The 23,782-nt window shown below is 32.5% G+C and overlaps 2 protein-coding genes across 7 annotated transcripts; one reads left to right on the forward strand and one right to left on the reverse strand.

Annotated features, from left to right (window-relative positions):
- Positions 1 to 277: 277 nt before the first annotated feature.
- Positions 278 to 7,764, forward strand: LOC106765259 (membrane protein of ER body-like protein). 5 transcript variants are annotated; one of them, XM_014649817.2, is made up of 10 exons: positions 280 to 883; positions 1,588 to 1,737; positions 2,228 to 2,365; positions 2,456 to 2,842; positions 3,284 to 3,445; positions 3,947 to 4,146; positions 4,243 to 4,720; positions 4,867 to 5,109; positions 6,373 to 6,434; positions 7,079 to 7,764. In XM_014649817.2, the coding sequence occupies exons 1-10, from the start codon at positions 451 to 453 to the stop codon at positions 7,538 to 7,540; spliced, it is 2,715 nt and encodes a 904-aa protein (XP_014505303.1). In that variant the 5' UTR covers positions 280 to 450; the 3' UTR covers positions 7,541 to 7,764. The 5 variants fall into 5 exon arrangements, with proteins under 5 accessions (XP_014505305.1, XP_014505303.1, XP_014505301.1 ...); XM_014649816.2 differs by having other exon boundaries at positions 282 to 883; positions 2,447 to 2,842; XM_014649815.2 differs by having other exon boundaries at positions 2,228 to 2,842.
- Positions 7,765 to 10,311: 2,547 nt separating this feature from the next.
- On the reverse strand, positions 10,312 to 14,304 carry LOC106762912. Of its 2 annotated transcripts, none has more exons than XM_014647036.2 (8): positions 13,837 to 14,304; positions 12,698 to 12,845; positions 12,440 to 12,590; positions 12,138 to 12,263; positions 11,950 to 12,030; positions 11,555 to 11,747; positions 11,204 to 11,474; positions 10,312 to 10,897 (listed from the first exon to the last, which is right to left on the reverse strand). In XM_014647036.2, the coding sequence occupies exons 1-8, from the start codon at positions 14,035 to 14,037 to the stop codon at positions 10,629 to 10,631; spliced, it is 1,440 nt and encodes a 479-aa protein (XP_014502522.1). In that variant the 5' UTR covers positions 14,038 to 14,304; the 3' UTR covers positions 10,312 to 10,628. The 2 variants fall into 2 exon arrangements, with proteins under 2 accessions (XP_014502522.1, XP_014502521.1); XM_014647035.2 differs by having other exon boundaries at positions 10,312 to 10,900; positions 13,837 to 14,301.
- Between the last annotated feature and the right edge of the window lie 9,478 nt (positions 14,305 to 23,782).

The following is a 23,782-nucleotide window of genomic DNA, read 5'->3' on the forward strand; positions in this document are numbered from 1 at the left end:
GATAATCTTTTCCCCTCAATATTTAACAAAGGTGTTTGTTTAAAATCATTAATTAAAAAAAATTATTTCAAACTAATTATGTTAAGCCATAATTAGAAATTATTTTATGTGTTTTTCTGAAGCAGTACAATTTATAGAAATCAGTGGTAATTTTGAATTACACAATAAATTATGGTTAAAAGGACATTTTTCTTAAAAAAAATTGCTGTTTTTCTATGTATTGTTCTGAGCTTAAAACATGTTGACATAATCACTGATAATTTTCTTGAGTATTTTATATATTTGTTTTCCATGCGCCTTCTGGTTGGAAGGCTGGCATTAATGCAAAGTCTGCACTGTCAAAAGAGTTAGGAAACCATAAATTTCTATTCAACTCCTCTTCTTCTCCCCCAAAAAATCCAATCTTGCAATAGTTTCTGTGTCTGTTTTCTTGTGGGATAGCCATCATCAATGGAACAAGAAACACATCAATGGGTGCATCCTCGTGAAGAAGAAGAAGAAGAAGGAATGATGGAAGATGATGCTTTGGTAAGAAAGAAATTTGAGTCACATAGCAAGGGTGGTCTCGTCACAGAAAGAGTACCATCCTTCTCCTCATCCTCTTCCTCCTTCTCTTCTAGTAGCAATGACAGTGAGCATGGTAATGGAATTGGTTCAGTGGTCACAGCCCCAGATGGATCTCCTGTTCAGAAAGATGAAGAAGCCTCAGAGATAAGAAATGGTGGTGAAAATTTCAACCATGTTAATGGTGATAAATCAGATTATGAAGCTGTTGGGCTAGCACAAGTGGCAGAGTTTGCGGGTGAACCAACAAATGTAGAGGCCATAAGTGGTTTTAATATGTCACAGAATATGAACAGTGTTTATTTTGATAAGCAACAAGGTACCTCGCCTCCTCCTTCTCTTTCTTGGATTTTTGGTTTTTGTTATGTTGTACTATAGAATCCTGTTTGCGTTAAAGGATCTTGTTCGTGGTTGATAGAGTGCAGTCCTCTTTCGGTTTATTAAGTTGTATTACGCTTTTTTCAGGAAACCACTGTTGTGTGTTTGTTGTTGCATCACTTTCGTTCCCAATGTTTTCTTGTAATTAAGTTATTAAGTTGTGTTGTGAATTGTGATGTGTGTATGAGTTCTAGCAAGGTTTTGAACTGTGGTTGCAATCCATGATATTGTGGTGGGAAATTGTGAACAAATACTTGACATTATGGTTACAGTTGAGGCCGTAGAGACTCCAGACACCTTGACTTTGTGGCTAAAATGGCTCTTGTTCTCAAAAATCTTTGTCCTAGTCTTGTTGTTCTGAAGTTCTGGTTGTGTCCGTGGTTTAGCTTGACAATAGACTGGGTCTAGGTAGTTAAAGATAGTCCTCAATCCATATTGGTGTTGCAGACCTCAAATTTTCTTTCCTAGCTTACTGATAACATGTGAACAAAGATAATATCCTACATAGCTGAGTTAATTTGAACTAACCAAAAATATTGGACACAAAGTCTGTTTGACTGAAATGTTTTTCTGTTTTCAAATTTCTGGGAATTAGTTTCCTTTTTCTGATGTTCAGTAAAATGTTGTCACTTTTTATGCTTGAAGGAATGTGGAAATGTCACCACTGCACATGGACCAAGAGATTTGACAGTCCTTGGACTGTGCCAAATTGGAATCTTAAGGGTTATCCTGACTTGATGATGAGTGTCAGACATATGATTCAACATGCACCATGTTTTGTTTATGAAATTAAAGGTCAGTAGATTGCAAGATTCTAGAACGCACATTAGCAGTTCCGCCCAGCATAGTTGAATAGCCTTTTAAAGGGATACATCTCCATAGTGTTGTGAGGACTTGAAGTAACTTTTATTGTAAATTTCCGGATGAAATTGCAACAGTTAATTTTACTTTGTTGGCTTTAAAAGCTTAGAGTAGTTAGAATGTCAATGTAGAAACAGCCCCACGCTCTTGTTCAATATTTCTGTATATGCACTTTTGACATTGTTTTGGTGATGTTTAGATAGACATAAGTGATTTTTGTTTATTTGAATGGTTGACGCCACTATTGATACTCATTCAACTTCTGTAATTGCATCTGTTTTACTTTTATTTTTGAATTACTGTAGTGTTCTTTTATGATTTTGGAACAAGTATATGCATTACTGTAGAGTAACATAACCTGTAATGATTATATCTTTGAAGCTCATTTTGGGCTTTTATAATTATGTCATTCTTATATGTGCAGATAATGGAGTTAATGGAGTTCTAAATGGTGATGCTTATGGGTCTGTCCATCCAACAAATCTGGGGGAGAGAGAATTTGATGTACAAGCAGATATGTCAGTTATTCAAAACAGTCTATGCAGCGAAAACACAAATCAGTGTATGAAAACTTTGGACAAGAAGCTCCCTTCTATTCCAGAACTATCCCATATACATAATTCATCTGATATACAAGCTACAGCTGTTGCAGATTTTCATGAAGAAACTAGTGCAAAGGAAGCTCCTAACTTGATAAAAGAAGATATTGACCAGCCACGAGAAGAATTTGATGTTGAGGCAGTATTGGAAAAACAAGAGACACATGATTTGTTCTGTCCTAACTGTAATTCTTGCATTACTAAAAGGGTAATCCTCAAAAAAAGAAAAAGGAATCCTGGAAATATAGATATCAAATCTATAGGCCGCCCACGGTGGTTAGATAGTCCTGAACATCCCAGTGCCAACCAAGGTGATAGTGCAAATGTAAGATCTGAGCCCGATATTGTCATTCAAGAGCCACCTGCTGATGATGATCAGCCTCATGAAGAACCAGAAGTATTCAGATGTTTATCATGCTTCAGCTTCTTTATTCCTAGTGGTAAGTGGGTTACCTGTTCTGTGATCAAAGCATAGTGCGGTCTTTGGTTTAAGTTTGATAAAAGAAATTTATTGGCCAGATGGTAATAGTATCACGAGTGAATCTGAACTTCCTTATGAGCTGTAATTTTGTGGAAGCTGTAGTGTTAACTTTGAAGCATAAAAGTGTTTGTGTGGACATCTGATTATGAATTAACATTCATATGCTGTCTGATGTGCTTTTGAAGGTCATTGTCAAGTACTACTTAACCTAAATCTATTCTATACGGTGAAGGCTAACAAATGTTTTTATATATCTAAAAGTTATTGTTCTGAGATTTGTGCATATATTACTTAAGTGCAAATTAGAAGTTTTCTTTTGATATATCATGATTGATCTATGAGGAATATACACTAATGCTTGTCATCTATGTGAACTTAATAATCTCGTTAATTTGAACAGGAAAATGTTTTGATGCATTCCGTATTTTTGGTGGCACCAGCAAGAAGGAAGGTGCACAAAATCCTCCCAGTGTACCTGCGAGTAATTTGCAGTTTCCTTCAAATCCACAAAGCTCAAGTGCAAATTGGTTCAAATCTCTGATTAATAAGGGGAAAAAAACTAGTAAGCAAGTTTTATTTTAAGTGGTTATTTATTGGTACTACTTAGAGAAGTCACCTTCACAATGATGCTTATTTGAAGATTGGCACCACCAAGGTGTGTGTCGTGGGGCTTCCAGCCTTCCACCCTAAATATGCAATTATAGAATTTTGCCATTGTCATTTCTGAAGATAATTTTACAGTACAAAGTTAATAACATTCCTTCAAACATCTTTATATATTTAGATGTGATATATGAGCTTACTGAAAAGACTTGTTTTCAGAGGCATTTCAAATTCTGTATACTCCTTGTGATTTACTTCCGTATTGAATATCCTATTAATAGAGTTTGTTATATTTTCCTTTCCAACATTTTCTTGAATAGTTGAGAGTTGTTCATATCAAATGTTAACTAAGAAATATGGGAAATCATGCTATATCTTGCAGTGAATTTCACTCAAGATTGAAATATTTTATTATGACATCCGTCTCTAATCTGCCCATTTTCTTGATATGATTGTGTAGGTGATGCAGCCCGTGAATATTCTGGAACTGCTTCTGCTAAGCAGCATAACTCAACATCAATCACTTCAGATGAGCTCACCTCACGTGGAATTGGTCATTCTGAAGATCCACCTGCTGATACATCTGGAGTTACGGATTTAAAACCTACACCAAATATTAATCATGCACATGGAGGCATGGATTCTCTGATTTCATCAACAGTAAGTCAATAAAAGATTAAACCATGCATAGAAAATGGCATCAAATTTTGTAATGAGGTATTGGCTGACCAAAAATGTCTTGACTCATTGTTTCAGAATGATTTATCATCTATACAGTCCGGTTCAAAAAGTGCGGGTGATTTGGTGAATGGAGTGCAGACAGTTATGCAGGAGACACCAGATTTTCCGTCTGTGAAACAATTGCTGGACGGAAACTTTATCAGTGAGGGAGAGAAAAAGGGTTATACGAAAGAAGCCATTCCGAAACCTTATGAAGGGAAAACTGAATTTCTTACTTCTGCGACTGTAGTACCTCAAGTCCTTGAGGGTACACTGGAAGATGTAGACAAGAAACGTGAAATTATTCGGAATGGTTATTCCTCTTTGGTACAAGGAGCAGAATCACCAATTCAATCACCTGGCAGTGCAATACATGCAAATGATGTAGCTATTAGTGAGCAAAATTCTAAAACAGATGCTATCTCTCCATCGAACATAGATTTTACTCTAATTGGCAATGTGCCAAAAGATATTGACAATGAAGTATATCCTCCTACCAGGATAGAAAATGAAGGTATGTGCATGAAATAAATGTCATCTGTTAATCACCAGTGTGGAGCATTATTGCTGACCTGTATCACTTGCAGAGTGTATTCCCAGAAGAAATCTTGCCGGTTTGCATTTGTGTAACAACAGTTATTACTTATTATTTTGGTGTAGGTGGTGATGTGATAGTTGATCTTGGGGAAGGAGCATGTATACCAGCTAAAGCAGATGATATTCCAGCTAAAAGTGGTATTATAACTGAACTACCAACTTCGATACCAACTTTACAACCAAGAGATGAAGTTGGTGAACCACAAGGATGGGAAATACTTAAGAGCATTGTGTATGGTGGTTTAGTTGAGTCAATCACAAGTCTAGGAATTGTGTCATCTGCAGTTAGTTCGGGTGTTACCCCATGTAAGTTTCTCTCTTCCTTTAAGTGGCTTAGTGAGGCAATTTTCAAGAGTGAACATCGGTTAATTGGATTATATATGTGTAATTATGGGTGAAATGGGTCAGACTAGTTTTTACCTTAAACCACTTGTTCTATTTCCCAAACATAAGACCTTAATTTTCCTGGTATCAGCCTTTACCTAGCTTCTTAGAAGCCTATTCTGGCTAAAAGCTTATTGAGTAACGAGGTCTTTTAAGTAAGCCAGCAAACATGTGTTTAATTCTTAAGTAGGCTTCGCAAACACAACTTCAAAATATTGTAGAAGAATCTAATACAATAATACTAGAAATAATATCATCATTGTTTTATTATTATTATTTTATATTTTCTTAGACAACTTAGTTTGTTATGATTGAAAGGCTTTTGGATAACCTAAAGGCTAGCCTTTTATCTAAATGACATTAAAAAAATCTTTAGCCTAACTTTGTTGGACATCCCACATCATTTAGAGATTCGACAAAAAGTAAATTATATAGATAATTGCAAACATCATCATACCAAGCTACTTTTGTAAGGTTAACTTGAGTTTAAAGTTTACTTTATCAGAACTTATCAAGGACCTCTCATGCTTGATGTCCTCAGCTTGAGGAGGTGCATTTCACTAAATTTGAATTTTCTACTCCTTGAAGCAATATATGATGAAAAGATTCATTTTGTATTTTTAGACTAATTAGGTCATTACAACAATTTACATCCTACTTATGGTACTTGAAGCACATTTTATAACTAAAAGCATATATGAAATTTTTTTCACCTGAGTGGTGCAACTTTGGTATGTTGTGTTTCATCTAATCTGTTTTAACTTGAAATTTGGTTTTCAGGGTGGTTCTATTTCCTGGAGAAGTTTCTTTTAAAAGAAACAAGAAATTTGATGACGTTGCAAAAGCCAAATATAACTTGCTCATGCTCACTTTTTTTAATATTAAATATAAGTAATGTAATTGAAACATGTCTTGATAAATAGTCAAACGTATAAGTTAGCAAGTATATTTGTTGGACTTCAAATATTTATGCGTGCAAAACATATGTTTATCAATCAAATTCAAATCTGTGTCCTGAGTTCTTTTGGTTCTTATAGTAGTTTACTTTAATTTCTGTTGTCTCTACTGTTCCTAGTTTTTTGAGAAGGTTCACTGAATTGATAGGAGCTACTTGAGTATTATTTCATCTAAAAAGGTGAAATTTTGGTTGATGGCAATTTAATTTTCTGTTTGTGTTTATTGTAGTGAATATTATAGCATTGGGATTTGCAAATATCATTGGTGGACTTATCATCCTTGGTCACAATGTGAGTGGGCTTTCATGTGCTCCTCCAATCCATAATTCTAAATTGTATCATCATATCTCTGTGGGCATTCTTTTTTCACATATCTTTCATGCATAAACAAAATATAGTTGAAATACCATGTTGAGATAGACTTATTGAGAATGGAAGTAGAATGATTCATCATATTGGCAGGTTAAAATTAAATCATAGCTGCCCTTGTAACCTGAGCCTTGAAACATCTTGCTATATATGCTTCTCTCTTCAGTCACAATGATGTTTTGTGCTAAGATTAGTCATTGTTAAGTTTAACTTATTTTTTACATTCTAGTTCCACCAACAACGCCTTCTTGTTTAACACATGTTACAACATAATGCATGAATGTATGATCTGATGGCTGAAAAATGTTCTGTCTATTAACCTTGATCAGTCTATGCTATTTCAAAACATGGTGACATGCCCTTGATGCTATGAAGTTCCATTTTCAATTCTATTTCATTTTGTTTAAAACTTGGTCAAACATGCCTCCTCAAGACAAACTTGTGTGTGGTTTCAAATCCTGAAATGCACTCACTATACAGTGTTGTATACATCCATTTTACTCAAGCCTTTTTTTCTCATAAACTAATCCAAAACAATACTTAGTCTATGCTCTCTTTTTCACCAGCTTGTTGACTTGAAAAATGATCACTCTGGAGAGGATCAAACACAAGCGGTTGTGCAAGATCGGTATCAAGAATATCTAGGACGTCGAGAGAACTTCTTGCTCCATGCTGTTGTAGCTGTTTTATCATTCCTGATTTTTGGTGCTGTCCCCCTTGTTGTATATGGCCTCTTGATCAATAAGAATTACTACACTGAACTTAAGCTTGCTGTGGTAGCAGCTACTTCTGTTGTGTGCATCATTCTACTTGCTATTGGGAAAGTTTATAGCAGCAGACCGCCCAAAGCCTATATGAAAACTGTGTTATACTATGTTGCAATGGCACTTTCAACCTCAGGAGTAACATATATAGCAGGCAACCTCATCAAGGATCTTCTAGAGAAACTTAACCACCCAGAATCAGGTTTGGCTATAACCATGCCCATATCAGGCACAAAAACCGGATCAACATGGATGTCTCAATGAAGAAGGAGTTTGTGTTTCTTCTTTTACCTCATCTTCAAAGGTAGTCACTAGAGGAACTTGATTAGAATAAATGTGTTTGTAGCAAAACGTGAAGGTTCAACCAACCTTTTATTTTGTTTTCCTTTCCAAGACTTCGATTTTGTTACCAAAAGAATGAAAACTTGGAAAATAAATTCAACAAAATCTTTGCATTCCATCTATTATAAGAGTTGAAATCTTGTGTTGTTGTATTGTGCAGCTTACCCAATGACATAACATATCTGACTATTACTCAAGATATTGACATACTTTGTACAAAGGTGAGTTACATAACATAGTTGTTAAAATAGTTTGTGCCCTTGAAGTGCCTTTGAAGACAATATATTTTTGCTAATGACATGGAACATCTCTTTGACACAATCCAAAGAGTAGTCTTTCTTAAATAGACCAATCATGATATGGGTTTACATGTAGCAAAAGTCACACCACAATGGAAGAATTGAAAACATTTCTTCTTATTAACTCATCGGAGGACATTAATATAAAACTTAATAGGTTATATATGTCTCTGAGTTTTAGAAGTTTATATTAAATATCCTCTATGTCTGTAAAACAAGAAAACAAAATTTTTATTTCTGATATGTTTTAAAGACTCATCTATGTTTAATGTATTTGCACCCTTACTCAACTCAACCAGATCCCAAATTTAATTAGATGTCATACAATCCATTTCATCTTTCATAGTATAAACCACAAATTTGATTCTTTAGAGTTCATGGTTAGTGAAAATGTTTTAGGATCATTCTTTTGCCTCCAATATTATGTCTAGTTTTTGTAAGTATACTTCATAATCACTAGAAATTGGCAATCTTTTTATCCTAGTATATCTTATTAATTAGAAACTTGTTGTTCAAGAAGTTGTCCAATGTTTACTTGTTTCTTGTTAACAAGATCTATATTATCATCTTTAACACCTTGTAAAACTCGAATCACGTGTTGTCAAGAATACTCTTGAACTGGAGAAGCATGATGATTGATATTCTATCATTTGATTGAGAGGGTTGGACTTCATAATGGTATTTTTAAAACCAATATTTTTCAATTAATTACTCTTAATAATCAAGTAATTTTGAGGAAATTTTGCATTTCTTGATTTCATAATTCTAGTATTATGATATGGTCAACAAAATTTGAACGATTTAGATTTTTCTATTTGTGCAATAAAATATTCAGTAGTAATTTTGAGGTATAATATTTTTTCTTGTGGATTATAAATTCTTATTCTAGATGGACATATCCATTTATGTCATTAGTTGGACTTCCATATTTAAATAACTCCAAAAGTGTCTCTAAAACAACCTAATTAATTACCTAATTAATTCGATACTCATATGTCTTAAAGAGGATGACAACAATATGTATCCATAATCATCTATGGGTAAAATCTATAACATATAGTGAATCTCTAATATATACTCACTGATGAGACGATTTTAATTACTAATTTTTTTATGAACAAAGTAAGAGTATCATGACATCTAACTTGTGAATACCACTAATCATTGCTATTAAATTTTATTTGGATATTTAAAAAAAAAAAAAGCAAGTGGGAGAAATATTGATCATTGAATAATTGTTTAGAATTTAATTTTATATATATTTATATTTTTTATTTTGACCTATGAAATTGAAGTTATTTTTAAAAAGATTAATTTGTTAAAATTTATACTCTTGGCGCCAACTTATTTAAATTTATTTTTTAGAAAGATCAAATTTATCTATATGAAATTCTCTTATGCAATTTTATTTATACTACACTTTAAGATATTTGTATTAAAGTTTATATTTTAAAATAATTTCTTTTAAACAGTTTTCACATATATCCAATCGGGAGGGGGATAAGTAATGAGACAAATGTTTTAGGTGGAACAATTAGGTACTATCTAGACTCACCCTATCTTATTGTTATCCTTATTCTTAAGTGTTATTGACAAGAATTAAGGAAGTTTTACATTACTTTCTCATGCTTCTCACCTTATTTATTAAAATTCGATTTCCTTTTGTTACACCATTTTCATTCAAAGAACCAAATATAGAGAAATAGACAAATTTCATGTTCTTAAAGAAATTTCACAAATAGAACAAATATTTGTTCATTCTTTATGTATCTACCATAGTTCTTTTTACCTATATTTAAAATCAAATTCTTGATTTGTTTTTTAAATTGTAATTCTATTCTTTCAACCTTAAAACTTGCAAAAAACATCCAAAGTTTCATCCTTAGAACAAAGATGCATATTATATAAATACTCATCTCCTAACAAATTTATTAAAACTCACCATGGACAAAGGCGTTGGATTCAACCCAGGAACGTGTGCACGTTTGGTATTAATTATCTTTTAGCAAATTTTAATTATTTTAAAATACAAAAAAAAAATTCCAAGTACTAGATAAGTTCTTACCAATATAATTTCTTCAATTATGCACCATATAAATGAATTTAAATCTTGAAATTAAAGTAAAAGAATATACTTCCATTACTTTCGAACATTGTCATTTTCTGACTTGGTGGCAGCAATTAATTTAAGAAAATTGTCCTTTTCTATTTGGCTTGGCAACTGACTGGGATAAAAACAATAGAAAAGGTAAAAACAATACTGAATTGAATTGAGTTAGTAACACAGAAGCCAGTGTTCAACAGCTATAACACTAGTCAGATTTGACACCAATGCTCTAGCAAACCACGTGAGAGAAAGCAGGTCAGTTCACAGTAGGTCCCCACAAGGAAAAGTAAGAAAAAGAAATGGGTAGAGAAAATTGAACATTATTCACATATTTCACTACATAGAGCTGATTTCATCAATGCAAATATAGATTACAGCTTAAACAGGTGGTGAGCTACCAACATAAAGTATCACTTGATACAGGGTTGTTGCCACCAAGGGATGGATGACAAAACAACCCCTAAAAAAAAGAATGATACAATTGACACTTAATGGTTACAGCTATCACAAAGGTACTTTATATCAAGTGAGAACTATCACCACAATCATGGATAAATGCTAATAAAAAACAAAAACAAAAACAATAATAAATTTTCATAGTACATTAGTTCGACCAGACATGAACCAGACCGTGCCTATTGCCAGTATAAATCTCGTTGCGCTCTTCATCGTAAAATAGTGCAGTAATGTCTTCCAAGGCTTCTGCAACTGTGCTCCTAATTCTGGAGGAATGCTTCCGCTTACCTAAATTACAACCACTGCATGAGCAATTTTCATCAACGCAACTGCATTCCTTCATCACGGGAAAGCCATTACTGGCCCTTATCTTTGCAAGACACTTGCCAGTCAAAATGTTGCTGACATTAATAGATCCTGCTGCGTTGAAGAAGCATAACTTGTTAGTAACTTTAAAGACGGTGCTCAGTTACCAACACAAACTGATCACTGTCGCATTGAACAATTATATGATTTGGTATCCTGTTTAACATTTTAGTTTATTAGGTCAACATGTATAAACACTTGATTGAATCAGCTTTCAGTTAAACGACATAACACCACCTTTCAAAATATTGATACCACTGTACCTCGAACTACACAAAAGAAAAAGGTGCATAGAAAAGAGGAAGAACACAAATAATGTGAGGGTAACTGAGCAGGGATAGAAAAGAAGAAAAGTACCATTTACTTCAGAAAGTGAATCATCAGAATCAGCCTTGCAGTATGATATTATGAGATCCTGGTCACTGGTTATGTATATGTTGTTTGTATTGCAGTCAGGATGCCACAAGAGGTGATCTTCAAAAGAAGTTACAAGTTCTCCACGGAAGTTCCACACAGCCACAGTCCGGTTTCGAAATGTCAGAAATAATTGGTTCTCATATAGAAAGATAAAAGCAGATGGTGTCATAAATTCGCTTCTGCTAACTTCTGTTAGCTCAGAAGTCCGTACCTAAAATTATTTAGAAAGTCAAAATCATGATTCAAAATTTATACAACTCATTCTCATTTGTAAAATATCAAATTACTTACATCAAGAATTTGGAGATTCTCATTTTCTTGTTTAACAAGAAGTTTTTCATTGAATTGTTCAATGAAATCCACCTTCTTATTCCGATGAAGGAGATGATTGAATGATTTCAATACAGTACCATCTTCTATTGAAAGGATTTTAAGTGGGACATGGCTACTTGATTTAGCAAAAATCAACAACATAATCCCTGGACTGAAAACAATAAGAAACAAAGAGTTAAACATTGTAAACCTTGAAGGCTACACAAATATTCAAAAACGAAGAAAATTTAATACTACAAAAACTAAAACATAATGCAATATGATTTTTTAAAAATAGTGAATCACCACAAACCTTATATCCACAGTAGACTAATTTGTACATGTCAAAGGAAAAATGAACAAGGAAATAATACCTGATCTTAATCTCTTGTACGTTTTTATCTGAAATGGAGTACAACATTGTATAGTTTTTCAGGTCGAACACCTTGTATATGCTGCATAGGAAAAAAGTAATGAAAAAGATATCTGTCAATCACAATCAAAAAGCTTTGAAACATTATTAATTATATCACCATACAGATGCATAGAACAAAATATTTACCTATCCTGAGCAGAGTACGTGAGTACCTTCCCATTTACATCATCAAATTCTACAAAACCTGGCCATTTCAATGACTCGGATTCAAAAAGTGCAAAGCCAGCATCTGGTTTGACCCTTCTTATATATCTGGAAAGTGAAAAACATATACTTTAGCATACAACAGCCCCAAATTTAGCAGGCAATTGTTGCTATCTGCTAGTTTATTTAACTCTCACTCCTGACAATTTTATTTTCCTAAGGCTTTCTTTCCGTAAGCACAGAAAACAAGGGTAGTAATTACAAAGTAATACAGCTACACTTACTCAATCCTTGTGCTTCTGCATTTCAAAGAACTATAACTGTCTGATGCATAGACAGAAACTGTGATAAGCGAGTCATTATTTTTATTATAAAACAAACTCCTTATGACTTCGTCAGGACTGACATTCAAGAAGCATATCCTTTCATTGGTCTCTGCACAGTAGCAATCAATGGAAACAAGCAACATAAATCACGTAACAGCATATTCAGATATAATATAAAATATGTATGAGACACCAGTAACCAGTTATAATAACTACCTCGGCTAAATGCTGCACAAACACCAGATTGTGCAAGTGCGAAAACAATGTCCCGTGCTGCTACAATCTCAATTATCTTTGACCTCTTTTTCAGAAATGGCAATACAGCAGTAGAAGGACCTTTTGGATCATGTGTATCATATTCTTCCTATAAATAGATCCATAAAGCACAAGTCAGAAGAAGTGGGATGTATGGGTAAAGTAAGCAAAGTACACGTCTCAGTAGAGCAAACAGAAGGTAGAGTTTCCTCATCATCCAACTGTTTAAAATAGAGTGATTTCAAATGTTGCTTTACCCAAATGTATGAGGAATTTCCACAAACAAAAGAACATGACAAATTTGTATTAAAACTGGAAATCAAATTTCTAATACACATTTGTCTGCATTCCCAAGTGGTGAGTTAAAATAGTGTAGTTTTCTACTATATATCCCCTTAAATATTCTCTCAAAATTTTCTGCAACGTACTCGTTTTGCTCCCCCATCAAATAGGTTTATCAACATCCAACAAATTACGATAGACTTGTTTCAAAAGACGGGATGACAAAACAAATCTATGGGGACATCTCAAAAAAAATAGCATTAGTTGAGTAAATAACAAATGCTGGATTGAGATACACAATAAAAATCAAATAAAATAAAATGATAAAAAAAAAAAAAATTATGCATACGTACATACATCTTGAACCCTTAGTAAGGACCCTTCTTGACCTCAGACACATTTACACTGACCTAAGTAATCATTCATCGACATTAACCTAAGTTTTCGTTTCCTAGAGCCTCTAATTTGGCCCACATGCTTTCTTGCACTACATGGAAACAACCAATCGACAGTCCACGTTAGTCCTTATCCTGTGTAAAATTATCGAATGCAACTTCACCATACACGTCATCTTACACGGTTAAACTACAAACAACATCTTCGTCTGAGAGAATTCATCAGTTAAACAGCAACTTGAGAGATTTATAGCACAGTTTCTGAAAAGAAAAACCCTAAAATTGTTCCGCATACAAAACTTAACAATGATAAAAGAAGGTTTCTCCTAACAGTAAGTTGTTCAATCGGTCAGAAAAAATCCATCACTCTTCTTCTGCGCATAAATTTACTTTTCACTGTTCACAAACAAAATCAAAACAAACCTGCAAGCGAATGTTGCGAAACCTCTCTTGCGCGTCGGTCATGGAGAAAGCACGGTAACGATTCGAGCTGATTTCACGGCGCTGAAGCTTCTTGACGCTGTTAACGAAGCCGTCCACGAGACGCGGCCTCTTCTTCGCCAACACGCGCCTGCCGCAGCAAGGCCGCGGACTTACCGTGATCCGCCTCCCTCCGCCTTCCATTTAGCGAGCGAAGGATCCCTCCGCCGCCGCCGCCGCCACCGAAGGAGGGAAAACCCTGAATCCGGCAAGAATTTACGGAGAGCGGGGACTTAGGGTTGGGAGAGCGCTCTCAAGTGCTACTCTTCTTCAAATTCGAATTTGGATCTGATTTGAGATTTTCAAATTTTGGAAGGAAAAACTACAAAGTAATGAAAAAGATAAAAAAAAAATAATAAAAAAGAAACAGATTTGTGAAAGGGAGAAGAATTGAAAAAGGTGAGTGTGGTGAAGGGTTATTATACCAACACTGTTATTAATGTCTCATTCAATTTTGTAATGATGCTAACTTAGGCTTAAACTTGTTCACAGGCCCGGGCCCAGCAGGAATCTCATTTCCTAAGCCCAACTTATGCAGCTTCTTCGTGCACTCTATAATTTCAATCTACACCCCATATATTTTTATAATTCAAAATATAATTTTTGCATTTTACAGGTATATTTCAAAACACACAAAAAAAAATGGTTTAGATTTTAAATTCTAAAATAAAAACTAAAACAAAAATTTTAAATTATACAATAAAATTTAATATTTATATTTCAAATTACAGAATTTAAAATGCAAAAGTTTATTAGAATGGAGACTGAAATTATGGAGGTCGGGAAGTAGTTCCAACTTATCATAATAGCTTCCTTTTGTTCATACTTTTAAAAGAACACATTTTTTTATATGGTTTTACTAATTATTAATGATAAACAATTTTAATTATTATAGATAGAATGATAAAAAAATAAAATCAATATCAAGAAAAGGTTCAAATTAAGTATTGATTTAATTATTTATCCTATATTGTAAATTACAGATTTTATTTCTGAAAGTTACTTTATTTGTTATTAAGTCATGTGATGTGAATCAGCTTGCATTAATATTTCCTTTTATTGTCTTAAAATTCCTATTTATAATAGCTAAAGATATTCACTATGTTTCTGTTCTAGTACATTACATTTTTATTATATTATAATAAAATGATAAACAAATATTTTGTGCTTAAAATGTAAGAGAAATAATTACTTTTATCCAAGTATGATTAAGTGTAATTAATTTTCTAGTGCAACATTTTTTTGTGGGTCAATGCTAATGGTTTCAATTATAAATTAATTGGTGTGACAAAAAAAGAAATAGCATATAAAGCATAAAATATCTATACCTAAAAATACATATTTAAAAAAAAAAATCGGAATTATGTTGAAGAAGAAAAACGTAATAGAGTTCTTATATGTATATACTGTGATGATCTATAAATAAAATTTAATTTCATTACAAATCATAAAAGTAATTAAATAAAAATTATTTTCAGATAATTGCAAGTAATTATTAAATTTGGGTTTAGAAATATCAATAGAAAGTATAATTTTGATTAGATATGATCTACATTAGATACAAAATAAAAGAGAAGTAGTCTTATTCAATAAATTGAATTATTCTTAAAATTTAGAAAATTGCGAGTTTCAGAAACAGTTTTACAATATTGGTTTATTATTAACGGGTAAATTTTAAAAGTTATAAAATTTGGACAATTTTAAAATTGGTTTCAGATTGCTATTATGTCTTTCATTAAAAAATAGCGTTTCTACGTGCACAATAAAGACGATAATTTTTAAAAAGAAAAATAAATAATAGAATTTCTAGAAAAATATTTAAAATATATTGTATCTTGGTTTGAAAAGAAAATTGAGCATCACTATTTTTAACTTAAATATATTGTTATGCAAATACTTCACCATCTAACGACTAATAATAAAATAATAAATTATATGAAATATATTTTAAATTTCAATTTGCAATATAACTTTTAAAATTCAATTGCCTTCTCCGAACTCCTTATATTTTATTGTTGTGTTTTATTTCTTAAAAGATGAAATTTTATCACATATCTTAATATTATACTTTATTCTCCATTTAACTAAATAATTAAATAATACTAAAAGGTTTAATCTTTATATTGATCGTAGTTTTATATTATTAATAAGCATTTATGGGTAAGTGGTTTGTTTGTGGAGAGCAATTGAAATAAATTGGCGCAATTTTTTTTATTTTTTAAATAAAAGTTTAGCTGATAGAATTTTGTAAAACAAATATAATTTGATTCAGAATACTTGGAGTTTTATATTTAAATGGATTCCTTAAACTCCACTGTAAAAAGAAAAACATATATAGTATAAATTATAACTCTTTTATATACATCAATACTATTCCACAATTTGGCAACTTCGTAATAAAAAATAATCTATTTATTTATTTATTTAATACAATAAATATTTGAATAACTATTTTTTATTTTAAATAGCTAAATTTGTTTTTTCTGAAAAAACTTTGATTTCATATTTAAAATTGAACAATTGTACTATTTAATGACAACACAATATAATTCTAGTTATATAAGTCAACTCTTTTTTTTTTATATACATTTTGTAATTTCTTATTTTGTTTTTTATGTTCATTTTTCTTATATAATAATCAAAGCTCCATGTGGTTTTTCCAAATTTTTCTTTTCGTTTTTATGATGTATTTTAAAAAAACCTGTCATAATAAATAAATGTGATGGTAAAATCGAAATTATGTTTAAAACCTATTATGATAGATATAAAAAAATTTGTCATAATATCCTTTTTTATGATAGTTTACCCATCACCTATCATAATAGGTTAAACGTGATGGCATTTTTGTAATAACTTTGAAAACATATATAATTATAGGTATTAAATCACCTTTTACAAAAACTCTTAATCTCTTAAGTTTTTTTCTTTCTGATTCACACATCCTACTCTTTGACATTCTTCTCTTCACTTAGGTTGGAGTAAAACTCACGAAGTCTATTATTCTTCTTCACTTTTTCTTCTATCTTTTCTATCTTTTCTTTGTTTTCTTTCCTCTTCTTCAATTCTTTTTCTTTCTTTTCCTCTTTAGAACTAAAAACACTTTTGACCTAGTTCTTCTTTAATTTTGTTTTTCCTCTTTCTCATACCAAACACCAAACATTCTTTTATTCGCTAAAATGGAACAATGGATCACCTTGAGTCTAGTTTTTAACTAAAGTATTTGTAAATAATTGTTATTTGTGTTTTCAAAACACAGAAAAGTTTAAGTTCATTCTGAAATAAAAATTGGTAGCTAATTATAATTTTCTCTCTAGGTTGGGCACTTTATTACCTTGACAATCAAACACTTTAACATTACCTTCTTTCTTAGAGAAGATATGAACTTTTAGTGACATTATGAGCTTAGATATCACAAATTTTGATGTGGTACAATCTATTTCACACCTCATGGCATTCACTTTATGCATAAAAGAAATTTTAATAATTTGATCTGGAACTAAACTTCAAATATAAATTAAATGCTGGTAATTATATGTTTATTATTACTAAATATTAAGCATGGAAATTTTACTTCTAGTTATTTTCTTTTGAAAATCCTAGACTAGTTTATACGAAATGACTAAATGATATTACATGGGCTTTCAGATTTTAAGTTCTAGTGTTTGCTCTTAGTTACCTAATAGCATCATTAGGATTGCTACTTGTCCAAGTTTTAAGGTTCGTGGTTAGAAAATCCATTGGGAAGTCATGGTTAGTTAATGTAGTTGAGGTTGCTTGCTCCCACTTGTCACATGTTAGCTTTATTGTTCAAAGAAGGCTTCAATGATTAGTCACAATAAACTTGTAATTTAGTTCATTTTGTTTTGGTCATTCTTCTTATCGATCCCTTTATTAATATTATTAGTGGCAATGCAACATATTCTACATTTAATTAACATTGAGTTGCAACTTTTTTATTGTGGATTGGTTTGTACACTATTATTTGCATAAACATTATTGATTCATAAAATAAGCTATTAAAAAACTAACTAAATATTTATCTAACTGTTCATTACAAAATTTTTTTAACTTAATTATTTTATTTGTAGATCTTTAATGATTCATCTCCAATGGAAGCTTCGAGCATTGAAGGCATTAGAACCAAGTGGACTTCTTTTATTTTGAGTGTTAGTAAATTGTAGAAATTTGAATACAATGTAGTGTATGTAGGTTAATGTGATATTTGGATTTAATATATAGTTTGATGTACAAATTATGTATTAAATATTATTAGACAATTTAGTGTTTGAAATGAATTTCATTCTGTTAGTTTAATTGAATATGTTCATTTCATGCTATATTGATTATAAATTGATTGATAAGATGATAATACAAAAAATTGATTGTAAATTGATTGGATATGTCAAATGTAATAATGATTTTTTTTTTAACAAAACAAGTTTTTATGACGTACATAACAATGTATGTAATAAAAGGTTAATTCTGAAAAGCATATATTATGATAGGTGAACAATTACTTGTCATAATATATTTGACATATTATGATAGGTGAAAAAATCTACGTCATAAAACACTACATATTATGATAGGTAAATCTAGTTACGTCATAATATATTCACTATATTATGACTGATAAGTGAAAATTTGTCATAATACACTAGGCCTATTATGATAGTTGACAGAAAGTACGTCATAATACGTTGAACCTATTATGACGTAACTTTCTACTACATCATAAAATGAACAAACCTATTATAATGCTCAGAACTATGATGTCAGGCCATCAGTCATACTGGGTCATTTTTACTAGTCATAAAAAGTGATTTTTCCACTAGCGCACACGTATAATTTTAGTACACATATCTTTCTTAAGCTAACTAATAAAAATTTCTTGATTTGAAAACAAGTCCTTGTCACTATAAAAAGATTACAACTTTTTTTGTTTCTTGGATGGTCAATACACATCATCGAAATACATTTCTTCTAAAGACGTTGTTCACAACATTGTCAATCTTTTTTATATTCAGTATGAACAATAAGATCAACTCTTGGTTGCGTAGCTCATTACTTCTATAGATACGTATATTCATGCTTAACCTCACTATCGCTTCTAATATTTAGAACAAATTGCATGTTTATCATGGGTTTAAACCCTCTGTTGGTCCTCATATTTGTTGGTGAATCTCAAGTAGGTCATCGTTTTTTAAACCGTCAAAATTTGGTCCATATACTTGTAAAATTGAGTCAATTAAGTCCTCTCCGTTAAATTTCACTGACGCCGTTTATGATTGCTGACGTGGTACACACGTACACACTTAAGATGCTGATGTTTTAGGGATTCAAAGTCTTCATCATCCTACACGGTCTTCATCTTTCCTTCATATACTGTCGCATAGGTTCATCCTTCAGCATGGCTAATCCATCCTTCAATATATGATCTTGTAGCATAAGTTCATAGCATCGCCTCCAATGACTTCCATGGAAGCGAGTCCGTCTTCCTTCTCCAAGAACAATTTAATCTCTTGCATAATGATACCGTGAAAGTAAATATTTTAATTAATTACTAGCTGATGTACTATGAATATTTTAATTAATTACAAGCTGATATAGTGAAAGTAAATATTTAGGTTAGTTTCTTTCTGGTTTCCTGAATGAATTCCTGTGACATATCTCAGCTGAAATATCTCAGAGAAAGGGATAATGCTTTGAGTAAAGGTTTGGTCGGCGCTTGGGTCTAATTAAAGAATTGAAGGGATAATGCTTTGAAGTTACTCATTCAAATCTTTAGCGAGATGAGGCCAAAGAACCTTTTGCTATTGCGCCACTATAGCGAGAAGTGCAATGTGGACTGTCCCGTACTGGATCGTTGCCTCAATGGTGGCGTTCCCTGCCATTCCATCACGAAGTTTGTTGGCGAGAGCGGTTTCAACCTGGTCACTTATTAGTGAACTCAAGAAATTTAAGTTTGGCCCACTCAACAAAGGTTGGTGAGCAAAATGGGTTGGTTCTCTTAATTTAAAAAAATTAAAACTTTTTTTTCCTTAAAATGTCATTGTTATAGTTTAGACCTTATGATGGAAGATGCCTGAGGAGGAGACCTTTTGAAGCTACACAAGGGAGATTTAGACCTCCTCAAGGCTTCCTTAATGAACAAAGACGTAGCGGAATGTTGTATAACTTAGAGATAACGAACTCGAAACCCTAATCAGACTGATGGACGAAGGCTCCAAGGAGAAGACCGTGCGAGTGAAACGAGCTCCTCGAAGCTTCCTCCGAATGAGAAGACGCAGCGAAAATTGTTGAAGAAGCTCTAAATCGCGAGCTATATAGAGACGAACACAAGAAAAACCATAAACCTAAGTTTGAACGGTGAAAACCCTAAAATGAACCAGAAAAGTGAAGACGGCGGGTGATAACCCTAATCGAACACAAAGAAACCCTAAAAGTGGTGAGAGACTCAAAACGAACCGATTAATCCGTTCAAAGCAGAGATTAAACGGTGGAAATGGTTTGGATTGGTTCAAAAGTGAATTTAATCGGCTAAAATTGAAGGAGGATGGAAAATGATGAAGAAACCCTAGGTTTGAGGAGATTAACTGGTGAAAAATGGTGGAAAACCGGTGAAAACAGGCAACAATGGTGGATTTGTGGTTGGAGAGTGGTTTTGCGATGAAGAAGGGTTGGAGAAAAAGAAACTCTCGAGAGCGAGAGTGAAACACTCTCCTGAAGTGTGAAGGTGGAAATGACGCGAGCTTCTGATGATACGCGTATTGAATGAAGGCGTGATTCAGCGACTAACGAGGCGCTGCGTTGCTGAACCGGATTGGAGGGTGATGTGTCATGGAGGAGAGAATAAAGTGGAGCACAGTGAAAATTTCAAAGGAAAATGAAAATGGAGGTAGTGTGCCTTGGAAGGTGGTTAGAGGGAGTCTTTGAACTCTCTAGCCTATGACTTTCAAGAGAGAATATTTTTCTGATTTAGAAAAGTTTATTCTCATTTATCTCAAAAGTGAAAATACAATAGAGAAGCAAGGTATTTATAGTGACCCAAGCTCAATGCAAGCTAAGCTACAAATACAATGAAATGTAAAAATACGAGAAAGAGGACTGTGTTAGAAAGGATTCCATCACGGACCAAAAGTGAGGTCAAACTCGCTAGAACACAAGAGGCTAGGGTTTGAAAAGTAAAAACCCTAGAAACACGAAGAACCCAAGAAAAGAGGGGAAAACCCGAATTGAACCGATTAATCGATGTGAAATGGAGATTGATCGATGGAAAATGTCAAAAATGATGTTTCAATTGGTGATGGCAAAGAATCTCTTATGCATACACTCATTCTCAATCCCTTATATTGTTGGTGACAAAGAATCATTCAAATTATCATCAATACGTTGATCATCTATGATTTCAGAATTCATTTTCTTTTGTAATAAAACATAAACTATATCAACAACCAAAATTCACAAGTAGAATTAAAAGTCTCTAAGAAAGAGAAAGGATGGAGTGAAACAAAAATGTAAAAATTATGGAATTGGATTGATGAGATACAAAGATGCAAAAGTTCCAACTAAAGCAACCAAAAGAGATAGAAGGTTGTTTTACGGACCCATTTTCTGATTTTTTGAATGCAGGAAAGGGTGTGAAAAGGTATGAGCCTAAAAATTTGGAAATTTTTATATATATGAAAATAAAAATATGTCAAAAATACATTTGATGAGAAATGTTTGATGGCATGTCTTTATAGCAACTTATTAAATATATTTTATGAAATAAGATATGGTTATTGCTTATATATGAATGATTTTCATACTTTAATGTTGTTATGCGTTAGCGAAATGTTGCTTAGGTCTCGTACCTTTGTAACTATTTGTACAAAATAATTTATATTTCATCATCCAAGATTTTAAAAGAATTCCACGTACAAGAATTTCATGGTAACTTCATTAAAATGGGATATAAAATACAATCGAAGCAAAGATTATATGCTCAAGAAAGGAGAGGGATATAGAATACAATCAGAGCAAAGATTATATGCTCAAGAAAGGAGCATTATAGGTGAACTCAATTACCTAGATGAAAGGGAATTTAAATACGTAATAAACTTAATGTAAGTTTTGGCCTCAATGTGATTTAAAAGAACATATTATGCTTCTGAGACTAAAAATGAGAAAGGTCTTTTAAATGTTCAAGAAATTTATAACCCCATTAATCATAATCAAACCTACCATTAAATCTCAAGGTAACAAGCAAAATTATGATTGCCCACCAGTCTCATGCTACCTTGCTATCGAATCTGAACCCAAACACAACAAGGTTTTGCATTAGTTTTGCAACATATAAATACTACCAAAAAATGAAATTTTAGAAGTACATGGACGCATAGGGTGTGAAATTGGGAAGTGAGAGAGATGATTTTGTTAAGGAAAGGTGAAAACCAACTTTGAGTTAGCGAAAATGTATGATTTGTAGGGAAGTGGGTCACAACAGAACACGTTGCCCCAAACAAACCCAAGAACCCGTTGTGCAGTTAAAGGAAGGACACCAATATACCCTATTATCTGAGGCACTTATGCCATCAACATATCAAGGTGAAGGTCAACCATAGTGTAAGAAAAGAAGTGCCTTATCAACCAAGAGGGAGGGTGAATTGGATTAATCCTTTTTAAATTATCTTTTCAAAAATTTTATGAGTTCTTTGACTTTCTTGAAATCAATAAAGAAAAAGTGATGAATCCCAAGCCTACATATATACTGGTTCGACTATCACAAGCCAAGAGAGAAAGAGTAGAGAAAGATCAACACAAACAATCTATACTGGTTTGACTATCTGAAGCCTACATCTAGTCCTCCTTCAACAACCTGAGTTGAAGGGAATCCACTATAATTGATTGAGTTTACATAAATACAGAGATACCCCTTTCATTGCACTTCTCTCACAACTCAAAATCAATATAGCAACCAAAGAGATGAACAACCCTTAATCTCTTACAATACAAGAGCACCCACAACACTTAAACCCTAGCAAACCCACATAGGAACACAATACAAAGATTGTCAATGAAGAACCTGATCTCTAAGATACACTTATCTATGCAGATCAAATCAGAGCAACTTTAATACAAAGTCTTGATAGAATCTTGATGGGTAAGCAACCAATGAAGCTTTGATTCTCCAAGAACACTTCTTGAAAGCACCTTTCAACAAAACTCAATGAAAATATTAGTATTTGAAATTGATAACAAATTGTTGTTTTGAAATAGGTCTCAAGATAAATATATATAGGATTTTTCAAATCCTGATGAATTATAATCAATTAAGATATTTATGTAATCTGTTAAACTTTTGTTTTTGTTTTAATAGATTATCCTGAGCATATAATCGATTATATAAACACATAAGTCAGTTAATGATTCATTTGACCTTTAAAACAAATCAGGCTATAAATGAAATGGATTAGTATATGTAAATCGATTTAATCGATTAGACAACTTATGTAATTGGTTATTCCAAAACTTAAGCAAATTGTCTATCCAATTTTCATTCTAAAGAGATTATCTCACTAATGAAACAAAATAATGGCTTGCTTTCTGTTTCAATCGGTTATATACAAGAAGGCCTAGCACCATAGGACCTATCACAAGAGGGATGGTCAAAAAGCTCCAAGATGAGTATTCTCCCCAAGGTCAAATACTATTTGCTATTTTTGGATGGAAGATTGGAGACCAAGGAAAGGCTCCAAATGTACCAAAACATGGAGAAGGGTAAGATGGTCATTGTCACCAAAAGGGGAGGTGTTCTTATCAAGATATGGGGCTTCATTAGAAACTTTCCCTCACATTTAGATTGGTGTTTTTCACGTGCTTAAATAAGCCTTTCTAGAAGGCCATC

Source organism: Vigna radiata, chromosome 6 (genome assembly GCF_000741045.1).
Source record: "Vigna radiata var. radiata cultivar VC1973A chromosome 6, Vradiata_ver6, whole genome shotgun sequence".
In the NCBI taxonomy this organism is placed as follows: Eukaryota; Viridiplantae; Streptophyta; class Magnoliopsida; order Fabales; family Fabaceae; genus Vigna; species Vigna radiata.